This window comes from Pongo pygmaeus, chromosome 19 (genome assembly GCF_028885625.2).
Source record: "Pongo pygmaeus isolate AG05252 chromosome 19, NHGRI_mPonPyg2-v2.0_pri, whole genome shotgun sequence".
NCBI lineage: Eukaryota > Metazoa > Chordata > Mammalia > Primates > Hominidae > Pongo > Pongo pygmaeus.
Genome location: NC_072392.2, coordinates 56,018,909 through 56,036,711, shown reverse-complemented (window position 1 = coordinate 56,036,711; position 17,803 = coordinate 56,018,909). Strand labels below are relative to the sequence as shown.

Here is a 17,803-nt window from a genome sequence, read left to right as displayed (position 1 = left end):
TGATTAATAGCTTCCCATTTTCCCCACCCCCAGCCCTTGGCAACCACCATTCTACTATCTGTTTTTATGAGTTTGACTCTCTTAGATTCCACATAGAAGTGAGATCACACAAAACTTGTCTTTCTGTGTCTGGCTTATTTCACTTAGCGTAATGTCCTCCACGTTTATCCAGGACAGGAGTTTCTTCTTTTTAATGGCTAATAGTTCATTGTTTATATATATTTTATTTATCCATTCATCTGTTGCTGGACACTTAGGCTGTTTCTATGTCTTGGGTATTGTGAATAGTGTTGTAATAAACATGGGGCACAGATCTCTCTTCAACATTCTAACTTCATTGCTGAATTGTATGGTAATTCTGCTTCTAATTTTTTGAGGAAGCTCCATACTGTTTTCCATGAATGTTATACCACTTTACATTCCAACCAACAGTGTACAAGGGTTCTCTTTCCTCTATGCTTTCGCCAACACTTGTTATCTCTTGTCATTTTTTATAACAGCTGTCCTATCCTATGTAGCAATATCTCATTGTGGTTTTGATTTGCATTTCTCTGATGATTAGTGGTGTTGAGCACCTTTTCGTATGCTGGCTGGCCACTTGTATGTCTTCCTTGGAGAAGCAAGTCCATTGGGGTCCTTTGCCTATTTCTAATTGGGTTATTGATGTATTTATTAATTTTTGGTATTGAGTTGTGTGAATTCCTCATATATTTTCAATTAACCCCTTATCAAATATATGGGTTGCAACTATTTTCTTCCATTTCATAGGTTGCCTTTTCATTTTGTCATGGTTTCCTTTGGTGTGTAATACCTTTTAAGATTGATGTAGTCCCATTTATTTATTTTTGCTTTTGTTGCCTGTGCTTTCGTGTTATAGCAAAAAAAAAAATTGCCAATGATGACCAATGGCAAGGAGATTTTTCCCTATGTTTGCTTCTAGGATTTGCATGGTTTCAGATATTACATTTAAATCTTTAATGCATATTGAGCTAATTTTCTGTATATGATGTAAAGCAAGTGTGCAATTTCATTCTTTTTCAAGCACTTTCCCCAACACCATTCATTGAAGAGAGTTTCCTTTCTACGTTGTGCATTTTTTTAAGAGTACAGTGAAAGCAAGTCTATTAAGAAAGTAAAGGAATAAAAGAATCTACATTGTGTATCCTTGATGACCTTGTCAAAGGTCAGTTGACCATATATGCATGTGTTTATTTCTGGGTGAGCTTGGCATTTTTATCTACCTCATTCTACCAATGAGGAGGCCGAGTCTCAGAGAGTTCATAGACCTGCCTAAGCTCACTCAGCTAGAGGTGATACAACCAGGGTTTGAATTGAGATCTGCCAAGCTTCTGAGTTTATTCTTTTTCCCCCACATGAAGGATCCTCAATTCTGCTTTACTGACATCAGGATCCAGTCAATTCTTTGTGATGGGGGCTGTCCTGTGCCTGGCAGGATGTTTAACAGCTTCTCTGGCCTCCACCCACTGGATGCCAGGGGAATGCACAAGAGGCTTGCTCATTTTCCCATTTAATCCTGAGGACAATATCTGGCATAAATGTTATGTCTTTTATTTTATAAATGAAGAAAATGAGACTCAGAAAGGTTTAAGTGAGTTACTTAAGAACACACAGACAGCAAGAGGTAGAACCCGAAACTGAACACAGGTGTCCACATGTGACAACAAAAATGTTCAGGTTCCAGCTTCTTTTGAGTCTCTCATTTCAACAATTACCATCATCTGGATACGAGCTGAAGTACAGGAAACCTGGGCTGAACTCTCCTCCCATCAGGCCTAGGAGCCCCAGACCAGAACCCGAGCCCAAGGTCTTCCAGTCAGGCCCGCTGGAGTGAGCTGGCATCCACACTAGCCTGGTTTCCCAAAGCTACAGAGATGCCAGTCTCACCGCTGATGAACAAAATGCAGGGCATTTGCTTCCCCTGCAGGCTGCCAGGATTGAACACAGATTCCTTTTCTTGCTCTCTTCTCCCGTAGCACAAAACCGGGTGGTCCATCCCCCTTCCGGTGTCCCAAGGCTTTGTTGCATGTTCTCTTTAATTTCTCCCACTCTCACAGTGCACCCTAGCTGCATCCCCCTGGCAACCTTTCTGCTTTATCCTCTCAACACCTGGATCACAAGAACACTTGTGAGGCCCCTTAACAAGCTACATTCCAAATTATCATTCCACTTTGTCCTCAGCCAGTGCCCAGGTCCAGTTTGCTCTCCTGGGGTGACTTCCTTTCCTGCCCAATGTGGTTTCATCATCTGTAAATTGGGGATAATTAAAGTCTTGATCGTGGTATTGGACTCTCAAAGCAGAAGTAGCAAGCTCAGCCAAGTCACTTAAACAAGAGGAGACGTTCCTTCTGAACTGAAAAGGCACTGGTCACAAGGGCTGCTCCTTCTTCTCTCAGGTCTCTTCAGCACGCCCTTGGCTCAGCCAAAGAAGAGACTCAGGCTGTCCTTCTGCACTGTTGGGATAACATAGGCCTCCTCCATGTGGTTCCACACCAGGAACATGGGGACAATCAGACCTCTCCCAGTGTGGGCATGAGGATACAACAAGATCATGTCAATATTGACATTCATAATGGCTGGGTGCAGTGGCACAGGCCTGAAATCCCAGCACTTTGGGAGGCTGAGGTGGGCAGATCGCTTGAGCCCCAGAATTCAAAACCACCCTGGCAACTTGGCAAAATCAGTCTCTACTGAAAATACAAAAAATTGGCTGGGCTTGGTGGTGCACACCTGTAGTCTCAGCTACTTGGGAGACTGAGGTGGCAGGATTGCTTGACCCCAGGGAGGTTGAGGCTTCAGTGAGCTATGATGGCACTGCTGTACTCCAGCCTGGGTGACAGAGTGAGGCCCTGTCTCAAAAAAAAAAAAAAAAAACAAAGACAAAACAACATTCCTAATAGTAGCAATAGCTACTGTGTGCCAAGCCCAGACACCTCTTCGAGTCTTTGCTGTCACCCTATCAGGTAAGTGTGCTTAGAAGTTACACAAAGCACATGGCTCAGTGTTTGGCCCATGGTAAGGGCCTAAAAAGTGGTAGCCCCAGTGGTGGGGATGCTGCTGCTGCTGACCATTAACCCCAGTCTGCTCCACCTTCTTCCAGGCAGCGTGCGAGATGTTTGATGTCCGAGGCAAACAGCACACTCAGATCCCCAAGCTCTACACCTCCAGTGTGACCAGGCACCTGCACCACTTCAGGCTCATGCAGGACTCACAGCCTTTGGACCTCAGCTAAAGGACCTGCTTCTCTTCAGCACACGGGGCTTGTTTGTGTTGGGGTCCGAGCCCTGAGCCCATGGTCAAGGAGACCCCCAAGTCTTTCTGAACAGAGACAGCTGGCCTGGGGGCCTCCCTCTCACTGCATGCAAGAGCCTGTTAGGGTGCAAGACGCAAGGCACTGAGGGAGGCTGTTTCAGGAGGGAGCCCCAGGAGGGTGGTGGAGGCAGAAGGGGGCAGCATCTGCCGAGGGCCTACTGTGTGCCGGCCACCGTGCGGGGTTTCTGGCCCATATGGGCTAAGTGAGCCTGGACACTCCTCTTGGGAGAAAGGCTCAGATGGAGAAATTGCAGTTCAGGAAGGTGAAGCAAGCTGCTAGCCTGTGGCCACATTGGGATCTGGGCGTCAGCCTTCCAGCCGCGAAGGCAGCCAAGTGTCCTGAAGAAGGCATCACAGAGGCGATTCCAGGCTGTAGTGGTGAACTTTCCACTCTGCATCCCCAGGTGCTGTGCCCTGTGCCCTGTCTAAGGTAGTCCTGTGGGTTTCTACATGTTTAAGATATCCCCAGCATCAATGATGCTCTCCTGTGGATCCCAAGCCACGGAGATGTCCTGGGGCTTTTCATTTTTAGGGACCTAAATTGAATTTCCCAACACCTAGAAGCAAGACAGCCGCCCTAACAGACTCTTGCATGCAGTGAGAGGGAGGCCCCCAGGCCAGCTGTCTCTGTTCAGAAAGACCTGGGGGTCTCCTTGACCATGTGCTCAGGGCTCAGACCCCAACACAAACAAGCCCCATGTGCTGAAGAGAAGCAGGTCCCTTAGCTGAGGTCCAAAGGCTGTGAGTCCTGCATGAGCCTGAAGTGGTGCACGTCCCTGGTCACACTGAAGGTGTAGAGCTTGGGGATGTGAATGTGCTGTTTGCCTTGGATCTTTATTCGTGATTCAGAAACAGTGGAATAAAAGGAAAGGAAAGAAAACCCGAATGGCCACCTCAGCAGGATGCTCCAAGGGTAGTGTCCAGGTGGCACTGACTCAGAAATGTGGGGGCTTCCCCCACCCACGCTCAAGAGCCACTTTGCCATTTCACCATCCCTCTGTCCTCCACACCCCTCAGCAGCAAGCACGCCAAGAATGTGTTCACCGTGAAGCTCAAATCTCAGCAGAATCTAGAGTCTGAAATCCAGGGAAGGGAAAGTGTAGAGCTTCTTGGATGATGCCCTGTCAATTTTATTTTAACAAATGAAAGACCAGAAGAAGCCAGTCTTTGAAAGGAGAGGACGGGAGCATCTGCTGGCATTAGCAGCCATGCCATCATAGGACTGGCTCACCTGGACCCACGGCTACCTGTGCTTTTACATCTAGTCTTGGTTAACCACGGGCCACTTTTCCAGCTTGGAAACTAAGCATCTGCTCCACTTCCTCTCCTTCCTTATTGAACTCTTTCACTAAAAGGACAATGCAAGAGAGACTTAAACTGTTTGCCTCATCCTTAAGAACTTTCAGGAAAAGTTTTGGCAGGGAAGGAAATTTCCCAGCTCTGGGAAAGAGTCTTGTGGATTATCTGCTGGTTTCATTGATCTGTGCTGTCCTCCCTGCATTCATTAGGAAAACTGGCCTTGGTTCAAATAAGAACAGGATTTGTCCTGGTGACAGAGAAAGGTTTCTTCTGATATCCATATATCTCTGAGGGGGATGCTTTCTACAGGCAGGGGCTGTGGCCAAGCGATCGGGGGGCTCAGAGGGCTGCTGGGAAGGGGTGGGCCCCTCTCTCCCCAGAGGGAAGCTCCTGGGGACCTCTCGAGCACCCCTGCCCATCCTTTAAACATAAATTCATAAATTCAAACAAGTAGGCCATTCACAGAAATATATAAAATGTCATAGGAAAGGTGGAACTCTCATATGGCAATAATTATGACAGAGGCTGGCAAATGACCTGAGTGACCCAGAGTGACCTGAGCACTGACTCCCAAACACCCTCAGTAGGATGTTCTGCATCCCTGAGACCCTTTCCTGGGTCCTCCTGGGCCCTACCACCCCCTACACCATCCAGACCTCGGGCCATCCCCCTCTCTGTTGACAGAGCAGTCTCAGTTTCTGAACGTGCTGGTCACCACCAACAGCAGCTACTCCTTCTCCAGACAGCTCAACCTGTACTTCTACATGCACAGAACCTGGACGGCACCCAGGTGGACATAAGCCTTCAGCTCCCAGTAGACACTCTGAGCTTCCTACCCTGCACAGACATTCTGGGCTTCCCCGGACATCTCCCCCAGCCTGGGGCTCCTGTGCTCATCTGTCTCTCCCAGTGCCCAGCACAAGTGTGGCACACAGGTGAGTGAACCGATGTGAACACATCATCCTCGATTCTCCTTCCCTGCTCAAGCCCTGCAGCTAACCCATCGGCAAGTCCTGGCTCTGCCTCCAAAATACTGCGTATCCCATGTCCAAACACCTCTCACCATATCCACTGCTATTTGCAGTTCTGTGTGTGTGTGGAAATATTTCCACAAAATTGGAATGAGCAGGTCACAGCTGTGCCTGGAGGGAATGGCTGGGGAAATGTGCCCTCACCTTGCTGTTCTATCCAGGCCCACCCAGCTGAGGATGGGGGACCTGCCACCATTCTCCTGGCAGTTCCAGACTCCTGGGAACCGGCAGGTGAGGACCCAAGAGTGTTTTCAGCAACCTGGCTGACCTGGTCATCAGTCAGTCCCACCTTGGCCCACGCCTCTACATGGCACAGATCACAGCTCATTCCATCCTGGCATTACACTGGCCTGTGCCCTGCCCTCAGGGTCACATCTGTCTCCCAGGAGCCGTGCAACCCTGGAAAACCCAGGTCTAACAGTCAGGTTCCTCCTCTGTGCATTAACAATGGCGTTGATGCCTGCTTTGCAGTGCACTGGGAGGGGAGAGTGGGGTGTATGCTGGAGAGCTCCCCAAGAGCAAGGCCTGGCTCTGCGTCACTCACTGTCAGATCCTCAGAGCCCGGGGCTGGTCCAGCACGTGGCCACCATTCCCTGAGTTGGATTTCATCCCTCAGTGCTGAAGGCAGGGGATAGAGCTGAGACAGACCCCCTGTGTCCTGTCTTCTTTATCTACATCTTGCTCATCCTTGCCCCTTTCACGTGCACCCAGCAGAGCAGGTTTTCACTGAGCTTGAGCAAAAGTCAAGCTAGAGCAGCTGATGGATATTGAGGCCTAGATTCACTGTCAAGGTGTTTCTCAAACGGTGCTCTCCAGAACACCATGGAAAACTCATTTACTCTATAAGTTTGAAAATCCCTGCCCACCGGTCAACCCTTGTGTATGAGCAATCAGCTCTACCATTCAGCCCAGGTGTGTGTTTGCTGGACCATCTGGAGGAAGCTGAAGAGACATGAGCTGAAGGCAGAGGGTGAGTCCAAGGTGGGATCTTCGGACAGGTATGAGAAGTTAGGCAAAAATGGGATAATTCTAGCCTTAATAACCATAGATAATAGTTCACATTATTATTTAGTTAATAGAATTGTACCCACATTAAATTTCTTAAATTTTTTTAAGAGCTAAAGTCTCACTCTGTCACCCAGGCTGGAGTGCAGTGGTGGTGAACCTGAACCTCCCACCTCGACCTCTCAAATTGCTGGGATTACAGTTGTGAGCCACCACACCTGGCCTAAATTTCTTATGTGCCATGGGACTACAAAACATCATTATTAGGGGCAGCCGGATGGAAGGTGTAAGAGGTCACTGTAGTGCATTTTCAATATTTCTGTCTAAAATCTAAAATCATTCAACAGGAAACATTTATTTTAAAACGTGAAGGTGGTTATCCTTCCATGAGTTTAAAGTACAAAGGCAGGCTCATGGTGTCATCAGAATTCAGAACGCTGGTCGTGGGGCTGGGGGTGCTGGGAGGGGCTAGGCATGGTTGGCTTTGTGATCTTGGGGCTGGTGTGTTCCATTTCTGAATGTCTCTCGAGCTGCACACTTTCTTAATAAATTTTCATAAGTTTAACAAAAAATAAAACGAGGATGGGAAGCTTGCTTGGGTTGTTAAGCCTTGGGAAATTATCCAGCCACGAGCCCTGGCCCAGATGCTTCTAGAAGCCTGGAGGGAACTGAGAACTTTCCAAGTGGAGGCAGCAGAGGCAAGGCCCTGAGGTGGGAGCGCACTGCTGTTCGTCCCTAGCTCTGAAGGGGGTGCCCTCGTCGGATTCAGTGCTGGGTGCACTGCAGGGCCGGGAAGTCCATGCCCACGTTGTGGCTCAGTGCAGTGAAAGCCAATCTCAACCCTGAAGGGTGTTCAGCCTGCCAGCAGGTGGCCAGCTGGTCCTCCTGGGATATGGCACGGACCCAGCAGCTCTGTTCGAAATCATAATGGGGGAACCAAGGGCCCCCTACATCCAGGTCCGTTGGGAGGCGGGGCATAGAGTTCCACTGCAGGAATCTCCAGGAACCCTGAGGTCCTCCCTGAGCCAGGGCCAGGCTGGGCACACCCTGAGTGCCCACAGGGTAGGTGGCTTCCCGGACAGCCCCACCAGGACAGGGTGTGGAAGAACGAGGTGCCCATGGCGGGGAAGCTGACCAAATGGGCCGCTGGAACCGGGCTGGTGGGCCTGGAGGGGCCTGCCTGTCCCCCTTGCAGAGGGTCTTCCCACCACGTGAAGCCGGCACAGGCCTGGATGCCGAGGACCCTTGCTCGGGTTTGGCTGAAAGGAAAACAGATGCGGTCAGCGTCTCTAGTGAGCCCATGCAGGCCTTTCCGGGCTGGGCCCCACCTGCCTGCCTCTCTGTATTCCTTGGGGTCTCTGTGTGGCCCCCGTGGCCTGACACTGAGGACACGCCTGTAGTCTGCTGATCTCAGAGGGAGGGGTGTGTGTTGCCTGGCGTGGGGAAGCTGTCGTGGCATGGCGGGTGGCTCCTGGGACTGCCCCCAGGATTCAGACTGGCTGGAGGCTTCCTGCCACACACCTTCGTCCCAGGGCTGTTGGGCCTGGGATACGACCCCCAGTCAGAACTCAGGTAGGAGGGGCCTTGGATGTCACCCAGCCCCTTGCCACCCACATGGGGACTCGTCTCTGCAGTGGGTTTTTGGGCCCGGATGTGGGACACCCTCTGCCCTCCTGGGCTGCCCAGTCCATGCCAGGACTGACCGTTCCCACATCTGGCTGAACTCTTGGCTCTGGCTCTGGGCCCGGGGTCCCACCTGTGCCCTCTCCCTGAATGCTCTGTGGGGGTCAGGGACACCGATTCCCTTGCCTCCCTGGCTCAAGGCTTGTTGTCCTGGCAACCTTGGAGGAGCGTGCATGAGTGAGGGGCCTCTGCTGCTCTCTGAGGCTGTGGGTGCCTGCAGAGAGGGGCGGGGTCTCCCACAAATGGGTCTGGGCCCATCTAGTAACTTTGAGGGCCCTGTGAGGGGGAGAGAGAGACACCGTGGAAAGTGGGAGGGGGCTTGTTGGAGGGTCTTGCCCACATCCCCCTCCTGCGTGCACAGCACGTCCAGTATACAGGCACTGAGCGCCTGCCCTGAGGACCGGTGGGCCTCCTGTACCTTCTTAGAGTGCAGGAGGAAGAGGAGGAAGAAAAGGTGAAGAGGAAGGCCCAGGTAGTAGGGTTGCAGGTCCCGGGCACTCCCCTACTATGGACTACCCCAGAGGGTGACATGGGAGGGGACATGGCACTGGAGCCCACCTGGGGGTGGCAGGTCCCCCTGCTTTCTTGTTAGTTTCTTCATAGAGGCCCTAAGATGCTTGAGCACGGTGTCATCATCCCTGGCCCAGGAGTAAACGAACTGGTTCCGAAAACGTGCCCACAGGCCACACCTGGACGTCTTCATGAGGCGCTCTAGGGACAGGGTGGATATCAGGCCAGGAGAGTTACCTGGGAATGGTCACAGCTCATAACCAGTGGCCACTTCAGTCTCCCACTGGGCGGTGCCGGATCCTTTTGTGGCCACCCCAGGCATCCAGATATACACAGGAGACTGGCTGGGGGGCGACCTGGGCAGGGAAGTGCGCACCACACTCTGGACTTTCATCTGGGTCATGTGGGGGATGGACTTGGTGTCACAGTGTCCTGCCCAGCCCCCCTGGTCAGACCTCCCTCTGGGCCAGAACTGAGGATCATGAGGCCAGTGTGAGGAAGCTGCCCTCGGGCCAGTCAGGGTCTGACCCCAGGGCTCCCCAGGCCCCACTGGGTGGACGTAGACTTACTCTGCTGAACCTTAAAGGCAATGCTTGTCATCGGCATCAACACCTGTTCTCCTTCCAGCAAATAGACGTCCCACAGGCGCAGGGTGAGCCCGAGAGAGATCTGTGGGGACAGCAGGTGTGAAAGAACCCGGTCCTTCCAGGCTGTGGCTGGTGGCTCGAGCTGCGCACACTGGGGCTTCAGTCTCCAGAGTCAGTGACCTTCCCCATGAGGGTCGCCTGAGCCCTCCAGGACGCTGGGTCAGACAAGGTCTTGCAGCTCCTCATGGGGGGCACTCATTTGAGTGGGGATGTGGCTCCTGGAGAGAGGGGCTTGCCCAGGGCTTGAGGCTTCCCCGAGCCCTCTCAAGTCGGGTCCTGGCCCAGTCTGCCCATGAGGCTGGGCCTGAGCCCCAGCCATTGCCCTGGGATGACCCCTCTTGGGCAGAGGGTTTTGCTTGTGTGTCCTTTGGGGACCCGCCTGAGCCTCCTGTGGGCTGGGAGTGAGCCAGACCCCCGGGCTGGGGAAGCAGGGCACTGCAGGGCAAGGAGGGTCCCTGAGCCAGGGTCTCCCTATGCCTCCTTACCCCATCAATCAGTGTCCGGATAAGGCAGCCTAATGAGGAACACTGCCCACGTAGACCTTCCTTGTCCTGATGGAAGCAACAGAGGTGCTCAGGCCACTGGGCTGCCCTAAAAACCTCCCTCTTCCAGGGCCTCTGAAGACCCTTCCCCTAGTGCAGAACACTGGGCAGTATCCAGAGCTCCCCACAACACTGTCACCTTCCCACACTCCCGGTGGACACACTGCCCTTTGCCCTGCTCTGCGGGAGCTGGGCCCCCATCCCTGTGCCTCTGCCTCCTCCAGGAGGGGGAGGAGGAGGAAAGGAAACCAACTCCCAGACCATGGAGAACCGGACATCCCAGGTCAGGTCCTGGCTGGGACTCAGCCAGTCACCAGCCCCACAAGGGGCTCCAGCTCCCCTGCTCCTTACAGCCCCACGGGAGGCAGGGCCTCTGGGAAGAGCTGAGGGGACCACAAACTCACCTGATGCCACATGGTCTTGGGTTGTGATGTGGGTACCACATGCTCCTGTTGGTCTTGGAGCCCCTGGACTGTCCCACCATTTGGGCTATGAAATCCTGAGAAGCCCCCAGCCCATCATGAAATCAGAGACTTCCCCCAAGATGTGGAGCCATCAGCTGCAAGAGCTGGGCAGCTGGAGAGGCCCCCAAACCCCAAGGCCTCCCACCCTCCCATCTGGTGACCCCACCATGCGGCCTTTACCCTGGGGAGGTGGGGCAGGAACATTCCCTGGAGCCTGGCTGGAGGTTCTCCTGGAGGCCTCCTGGGCCAGGATGCAAAAAGGGCAAACCTGACTTTGAGGCCACGACAGGGCAGCCAGAACTGTGTGGGTGCTGGGCTTCCTGGTCATCTCCTGGAAGTGGGGTCGGGCCAGGGAACAGGGGATGGGGAGATGCTGCCACCTGGGCTTGGTCGGCCCATTCATGGGCACCAATGGCAGCAGGAGCCTGGGCAGCTGGAGGGCAGGACGACTCTCAGGGAGGGGAGAGTCAGCTGCACAGAATCAGAGCCGGAGGGTGTGGCTCCAGGACACAGAGGTTGGCCACGGGGAGGATGAGATGCCCTCTGCTGATGGGGATGAAAGGCATCTGATTTGGGCTTTGGGGGTCAGCTGTGGACTCCTGTGGGACCCTCAGCAGAGACATCCTAAAGTCTCCCAACAAGCTGGCAATACAAGGAGGGTGCCTTGGGTGAAAGCTGTGATCACCTGGCCAGGGTGGCCATCCCCAGGTCTGGCTGCAAGAGGTCCCCGGGGCAGCTGTTCACTTACCTTGCAGAGAGTGCCTCTCATTGGCCAGCAGCTGCACCAGTGCCCAGAATGCATCCTCCTCAGGCAGGTAAAGGAGGAACAATGCAGCGATGTGGCTGAGGTCCCTGCAGTAGCCCACCTCCTGCAAGAGCCAGAGTCACCATGGAAGGACATCACCTGGGAGGGCTGAGGTCACCTGGGAGGACTCATGTCATTGGAGAGGGCAGAGGTGACTGGAGAGGCTTCCTCTGAAGAAGAGGCTTCCCCAGGATGCAAATTCATTTCATGACAAGAGCCAAGTCCATCAGGCACCTCAGCACCTTGTCCAAAATGTCTGCCGATAGCACCATCCTGTGTGCGATGCTGCCAAGCTCCTGGGCTTCGGGGCAGCCCCAGGAGGAGGGCATCATTTCTTGTTCTGAGAAGTGGTGGTCAGGCCCAAGTGACAGCAGGAGTTGAGGCCCTGACTCCTTTGTGTCTCAGCTTGACCCCTTGAGACCACCCCCTTGCTTGGAGGTTTATGGCAGCAGTGAGCTGAAATCCTACCTCCTATATCCTGGTGGGTCACAAATACTAACTTTAAAAGAAGCAACGACACCCCCACCAGACACCCACTCCTGTGAATATGGAAATATGGCCCGGGAACCTCACTGCCGGGAATACTCACCGGGTTATACTGCGAATATGCCAGGAGGATGTAGAATAGTTCCCGCTGCCTAGGAAACAGAGAAAGGGGGCTATGGTTTGGTTTGTGCAGATGCTGTTAGTTTCACTTTGTCTACACAGCCTAACAGCAAATCCTATTTCAGGTTCAGATGATTCACCAGATAAGCAGTGAGCTCTTCAGGGCCTGAGACTGTTGAAGAAATGTTTCAGTAAAATCCACATCTGTGACATGCAAATAGCCTAGTTGTACAGTGACTTACCTGATCCTTTTCACTGTGAATGATTTTTTTTTTTTTCCAGTTTGCACACACGCCAGTTCAGTCTGTGGGTGTATAGTTCCTCCACGGTTGCAAACCAAGGTGCAGAGTCTCCCAGCCACCGCTCCAGCCCCTCCTGGAGCGACTCCTTCATCCTCCAAGTCTCCAGGGTGGCCCCTATGCACCCAGCCTCTCCCTGATCCGTCAGCCCCTGGCCACCCAGACTGCTTCTCAGTCCCTATGGTTTGGCCTTTTCCAGAATGGCCTAGGAATGGGAATCCTACTGTGGTAGCTTATTGGGTCTGGCTTCTTTCCCTTAGCAAAATGCATCTAGGATCCACCCACGTTCGTGCGGGCATGACTGGCTCCTTCCCTTTTCTCACTGGGTCTTCCGTTTGAAGGGAGGACCAGCCTTGCTCTCCCCATTCCCGTGTTCAAGGCCATCCCCGAAGGCTCCGTGTGTGAGTGACGAGGAATCAAGCAGTGAAACTGGCATGCAGGTTTCATGTGGATGTCAGTTTTCAAATCAGTGGGTTCAATTATCTGTGACACTTTGGGGACGTGTGGTTCAAGTCCACTGAGCTTTGTGAGCCACTGCCCAACTGGCTGCCAATGTGGCTGTGCCATGTCATGTTCCCAGCAGACCTGGATGAGAGTTTCCAGGACCCCTAATTCTCCCAGCATTTGGTTGCTGTCATTGTTGCCTGGGGGGGCTCATGGGCCCTCTATCCTGCCACCCTCCCGTAGGCCCTACCATGGGTCCCCATGGGTCAGGGAGAGCACCTTTCACCATTGTGCATGATTTTCTTTGCTGTCTTCTGTCTCCTCAGGATCCTCCTGGGTTCTGGCCCCACATGTTCCAGTCTGACCCAGGCCTTGGAACCAGGGAGGTGCTCGGTTCATGGTGCCGGCTGCTCCCTGGGCCAGGAGAGCTCTTGGCAGCTCTGTCATCCCTCCTGGGTGACCCTGGCTTTTGCTCTGGGGAAGCCCCCATCCCTCTCGTTCACTCCATCTCCCCTGGGGCCCTGTGGCTCCTGTAGGCTTACTTGGCTCCATATCGATCCCTGAAGAAGATATGCTTCCTTAAGGTCCCGCTTATGTCCAGGTCGATCTGGTGGATGTGTTCAGATGACCTCTTGCCCTTCTCTTTCATGATCTGTAGGGCAGGGCCAAGAGGAGGAAGCAACCTCAGAACAGAAGGAAGCCTCCCTGCCCCCAGTGGCAGTCAGCCCACAGTCAGCACTTCGGGAAGAAAGGACAGAAGGAAGGTTTCCTTCTGCAGAAAGCTGCATTTTGGCTTGTTACTGAAGCCAGGGAGGGTCACCAGAGCTGAGTTTGTCTGTGGTGACTGTGTAACCATCTGTGCCCAGGGTGCTCATCTGACCTTCGCCCCCAGCCCCCCAGGGTGGTCTTGACGTTCCCTCCAGCTGGAGACCTGGGCCCCTGACATGGCCTGTCCTGTTTGTTGTGCTCTGGCTGAGCGTACCTTGTATTTTCTGGGGTTTTTCAACTTGATTTCCTGAATGTTCAGGAGGACTGACCACACCGGGCCCCGGATGTTCATGGGAATTCCCTTGTACACTCGATCTATGAGCTGTGGGCAGAAAACAATCTGGTGTCCCATGCCACAGGGTGACCCCAGTGAGGACCAGAGCCCGGGGATTCTGGAAATTGTCGGTTTTGGCCCCATGATTCCTCAGTAGAGGTGACATCAAGTTGGGACAGGGTCTCCCTTCCCAGGACTGAAACAGTGGATGGACACTCAGAGTCGAAACTCTGATCTGAACCTTTTCCTTCCTTCGGGTCACCAGGGCATCCCTAGCCTTGAGCTCTGGGTGGTCCCAGCCCTAGATTCAGATTCCCTCCCAGCAAGGTGACGCTTGCATGAAAGGCAGGGAATCTGGTGACCAGGCCTGCAGTCCTCCGGGCGAGGACAGTGTGCCACCCACCCTCTGAGAGGCTGATGGTGCCAGGCTACAGCCATGGGTGCCTGTCCCCTGTCTCTGCAGAGAGTGCTTTCGGGGGCCTCTCCCCCCACACATTACTTTTGTACTGTGCTTATACGTCTCCCATTCTCCCAGCATTTTCCTCCACTTGCTCGTCCGTCTCATCTCCCGCCGATTCTATCAAATGAGGCATGTTGGAGTTAGCGGAGCTGCCAGGCTTCCCAGAGCCACCCGCAGATGCTGGGTCTTCGCCTCTGGAGCCCTGGTGGGACCCAGCTGGAAGGAGCCAGGGAAGGGCAGACCTCAAGGGCTGAGAGCCTTTGAGCAAATGAGCACCACTGGGCTGGCTTTGGGACCCCGGGATGTACCATCCTCAGGCCACAGACACACCAGTCTCAGGTCCCAGCCTCTAGGTGGGGTCCTGACGCAAGCACGCAGCCACCCCCAAGCCAGGACTGTGGTTCTCCTTTTGAAAATTTTATCAAACTGCCGAAGTTAACAGCAACCTGGGGTCAGGTCCAGCAGGGACTGCTGCCCCTCCCAGTGACAGCGTGTTGCCCTCACCCACCACCGCCCAGGCCGGCTGCTTCCTGTCTCACCGACCACCCGCCCAGTCCCTACGTCCCTGGACCAGCCCCTCCATGCATCAGGCTCTTACCTTCACCTCCTGTGCAGCCAGAGGAGGCAGCTCCGTCTCACTGTAAGGCAACCCAGGCAGAGCTGAGGACCTGCACGGGGCCTGGAGCCACCCCAGCCCGGGAGCAGACCCCTAGAAAGCACTGGCTCTGTCCCTATCCAGCTCAGGGCTCAGCCCAGGAGAAGGCACAGGGAAGGGAGGACAAGGGCCTTCCTGTGGGTCTGACTCCCAGGAGGGGCAGGACCTGGGAGAAGAAGGAGTGCAGGGACAGCCTGGCCGGGGTTACTGGGGCCCCTGGCGTGGGAGGTGGTCAGGCTGCCCAGTGGGGCTGCCCACCCTGGACTCCAGGTGGTGCTTTCTGCTGCAGCTGAGAAAGGTTAGCCCTGAGATGGGATGGGGGTCGCCCACGGTGGGCGACCGGGCCCTGACAGGAGTCCCTCAGGGAGTGACCACATCACCCCACCAGGGTCAAGGGAGCCTGCCCTGAGACCTGCGTGGTGTACTCTGGGTGCACCAGGGGCCCATCCCACTTGACAGCCCCAAGGCCCTTGCAGGTTCTGACCTCCCAGCAGCCACCTGCCTCTCCCTGCACCCGAGCCACGCACCTGCGTTTCAGAAGTGGCACGGCTCATCAGCTCCCTCCCACCCTACCTCACCAGGGATCCTCTGTCTCTCCATCTTATGATCCCTGAGGGATAGGCTCCTGGCTGGGCTCCTGTTACCTGGCCCCAGATCCCTTCCCAGCCCCAGATCCCTTCCCAGCACCAGACCCAGGGTCTTTAGCCACAAGCCCTGCTGCCTCCCTGGCCTCACCGTGAGATGCCCAGAATGGGGCCCTGCCCATCTTCTCCCCCATTCTCCTAGGGCTACAGCCTCCATTGTCCCCATGCCTTTTCCCCTCACGGGACAGTGAGGGCTGTAGCTCTAGGGGAATGGGGGAGAACAGGGGCAGGTGGGCCCTCAGAGACCTGCTGGACAACAGCCCCGAGGCTGGGCCAGGCATCCCCTCACCCTGTGGCCACAACCCTTGGATCTCACTGGGGTTGTCTCCAAGTAGACAGGGCCAGACCCTCAGGCTGCCCCGCTCCTCTTATGCTCACTTGCTGACAGAACTGCTGAGAGCCCAGGTGCCTGACCTAGCCCAGTCTCCATTCCCACCGGCTCCCTAGATGGGCCCCACACCTCTGGCCTAACAACAACCTCGGGCTGGACCTGCAGGGGAGCCAGGGAGGAGTTCTGTCCCTGGAAAGGAGGTTGACCCGACCTGGCGAGACATGTCCTGCATCAGAAAGGCCTTTCTAAAAGCAAACCCATCCCTGAGCTGAGACAGGTGCTTTAGGGGTGAGGGGAGTGCAGAGGACTCACTGCAGAATTCCAAAGTGATCAATGTTGCCGTAGATTCCAATAGGCACAGGCCCCTTGTCCTCTGGCAGCCCAGCTCGGTGTCCCTGTAGCCCAGAGGGAGCCTTGGTGAGGGGTCCAAGGTAAAGGGTGCAAGGGCCTGGGGGCATTGGCCACCCGTCCCTGCCCTGTGCTCCTACGGAGCGCAGGACCCTTTGACCAGGGCGCAGTGGGAGAGGCCTCCCTCCAAGAAGCAGACCGACTTGTACCTTTTCGTATTTCATAATGATGTCCTCTCGCTCTTGTGCCCACCAACTGTCCGCGTCCTCTACCGTGTCCATCCTGTGAGACAAAATTTTCTAAAGGTTACACTGTAGCTGACAGCTTCGGAGAACACCTGAACTGCTCCCGCTGGGCTCCCAGATGCTGGCTGGCTGCGTAAACCCCATTCCACCGCGGCCCCCAGCTAAAAAGGGGCCAGACCCAGTGGCCCACAGCTGCTCAAGTCTCTGGAGTCTCAAGTCCCAAGCAGGGGTGGGCATCTTCCCAAGGACTTGAGTACAGTGGGACCTAGACAGAGAATCCTGTTGTCCCCAAATGCCATGAAATGGGGGCACACCTGCCCCAGCAGGTTGAATGGTTTCCACCTGCTAAGGGTGAAGGGCCCATGATGGGCTATACCAGGGATGTGGAGGCAGACTGGGCTCAGCGACCAGAGGTCTCTGTACACTCGGCCTCCTGGGATGCTCAGGGCCACAGAGATGCCCCGTTTTCTACAGGGAACAAGATCTCTCCTGACTGCTCGGTTCTACTCCGCTCATCACTTTGGCTACCATGGCCCTTCAGTCTGAACAGTGAATCCACTTTAGGAATAACGCCTGTTGAGCAGGAGGGTGTTCGGTTTGGGGATGAAAAAGATCTATTGTACTTATGGAAACCACGTCTCTCGCAGAGGGACTGTGGAGTCCACCATTCTGAGCTGTCCCTAGAGGAGGAGGCTTCATTTTCCTGGGTCACTGAGGAAGAACAGTGGGTCCTTGGTCCTGGAGAACACCTGGATGGACCGTCCCTCCTGGGAATACTCGGGGCAAAAGGAGGGCGAGGCCTCGAGAGGACCACACAGCAAGAAATACCTGGGGAGAACCCTAGTGCCTGGACCCCTTTGAACAGAAGGGAAGATAGTCTCCCCTCAGCCAGCCCTCCAGGGCTTCTTCATTTTCCACAGCTGCCCAAGGGCAGCAGGCTCCCCCGGACAAGGGACCATGTGTGTTCACTGGGGCCCACAGCGATCATCAGGACCCAGCTTAGGGCACAGAGGTGTTCTGAGGACCGTCCTGTTCACCCCACCCACAGTGGATCTATACCAGTGGCTCTGCCAGGACCAGGCTCTGCCCCATCGGGATCGGAAACCTGGGCAGATTTGGGATCTAGGGCAGGGAGGTCACAGGGTTCAGGCCTGAATTCCAGCACAGCACACGGCAGGGCTGAGAGCAAAACTCAGGGTCACGTCTGGATTCCCAGGCCGGTTACTGCCTCTCTGACCCCAGATGTCTCATCTGTCGAATGGGTACATTTGGGAACAGCACCCACTCTATGAAGCCACCATGAGGACGAAAGAGCCAATCGTCTACACGGGCAGTGTAGAACGGGCGCCTGGTGAGTGCTCAGGGATGACCATCCTCGGTGGCTGCCCCACAGACGCCAACACCGCCCCCACC

General features: G+C 54.7%; 1 protein-coding gene across 12 annotated transcripts in view; it reads right to left on the bottom strand.

Moving 5' to 3' along the window:
- Window positions 1-17,803, bottom strand: part of LOC129017003 (TBC1 domain family member 3G-like) — a 69,395-nt gene that overhangs the window by 44,806 nt on the left and 6,786 nt on the right. For 10 of the 12 annotated variants that reach the window (XM_063655583.1, XM_054456964.2, XM_054456951.2 and 7 more), the window contains 13 exons: window positions 16,355-16,427; window positions 16,110-16,192; window positions 14,766-14,805; window positions 14,207-14,284; window positions 13,648-13,755; window positions 13,208-13,317; window positions 11,906-11,954; window positions 11,260-11,380; window positions 10,452-10,546; window positions 9,991-10,056; window positions 9,428-9,527; window positions 8,907-9,059; window positions 6,997-7,924 (listed from right to left, as the gene is read on the bottom strand). The exons of the other annotated variants lie outside the window; for them this stretch is intronic. In XM_063655583.1, coding sequence (XP_063511653.1) covers window positions 7,431-7,924; window positions 8,907-9,059; window positions 9,428-9,527; window positions 9,991-10,056; window positions 10,452-10,546; window positions 11,260-11,380; window positions 11,906-11,954; window positions 13,208-13,317; window positions 13,648-13,755; window positions 14,207-14,284; window positions 14,766-14,805; window positions 16,110-16,192; window positions 16,355-16,426 — 1,569 coding nt within the window. In that variant the 5' untranslated portion in view covers window position 16,427 and the 3' untranslated portion in view covers window positions 6,997-7,430. Of the gene's footprint in view, window positions 1-6,996; window positions 7,925-8,906; window positions 9,060-9,427; window positions 9,528-9,990; window positions 10,057-10,451; window positions 10,547-11,259; window positions 11,381-11,905; window positions 11,955-13,207; window positions 13,318-13,647; window positions 13,756-14,206; window positions 14,285-14,765; window positions 14,806-16,109; window positions 16,193-16,354; window positions 16,428-17,803 lie in introns of those variants that run through there. 12 annotated transcript variants of the gene reach the window in all.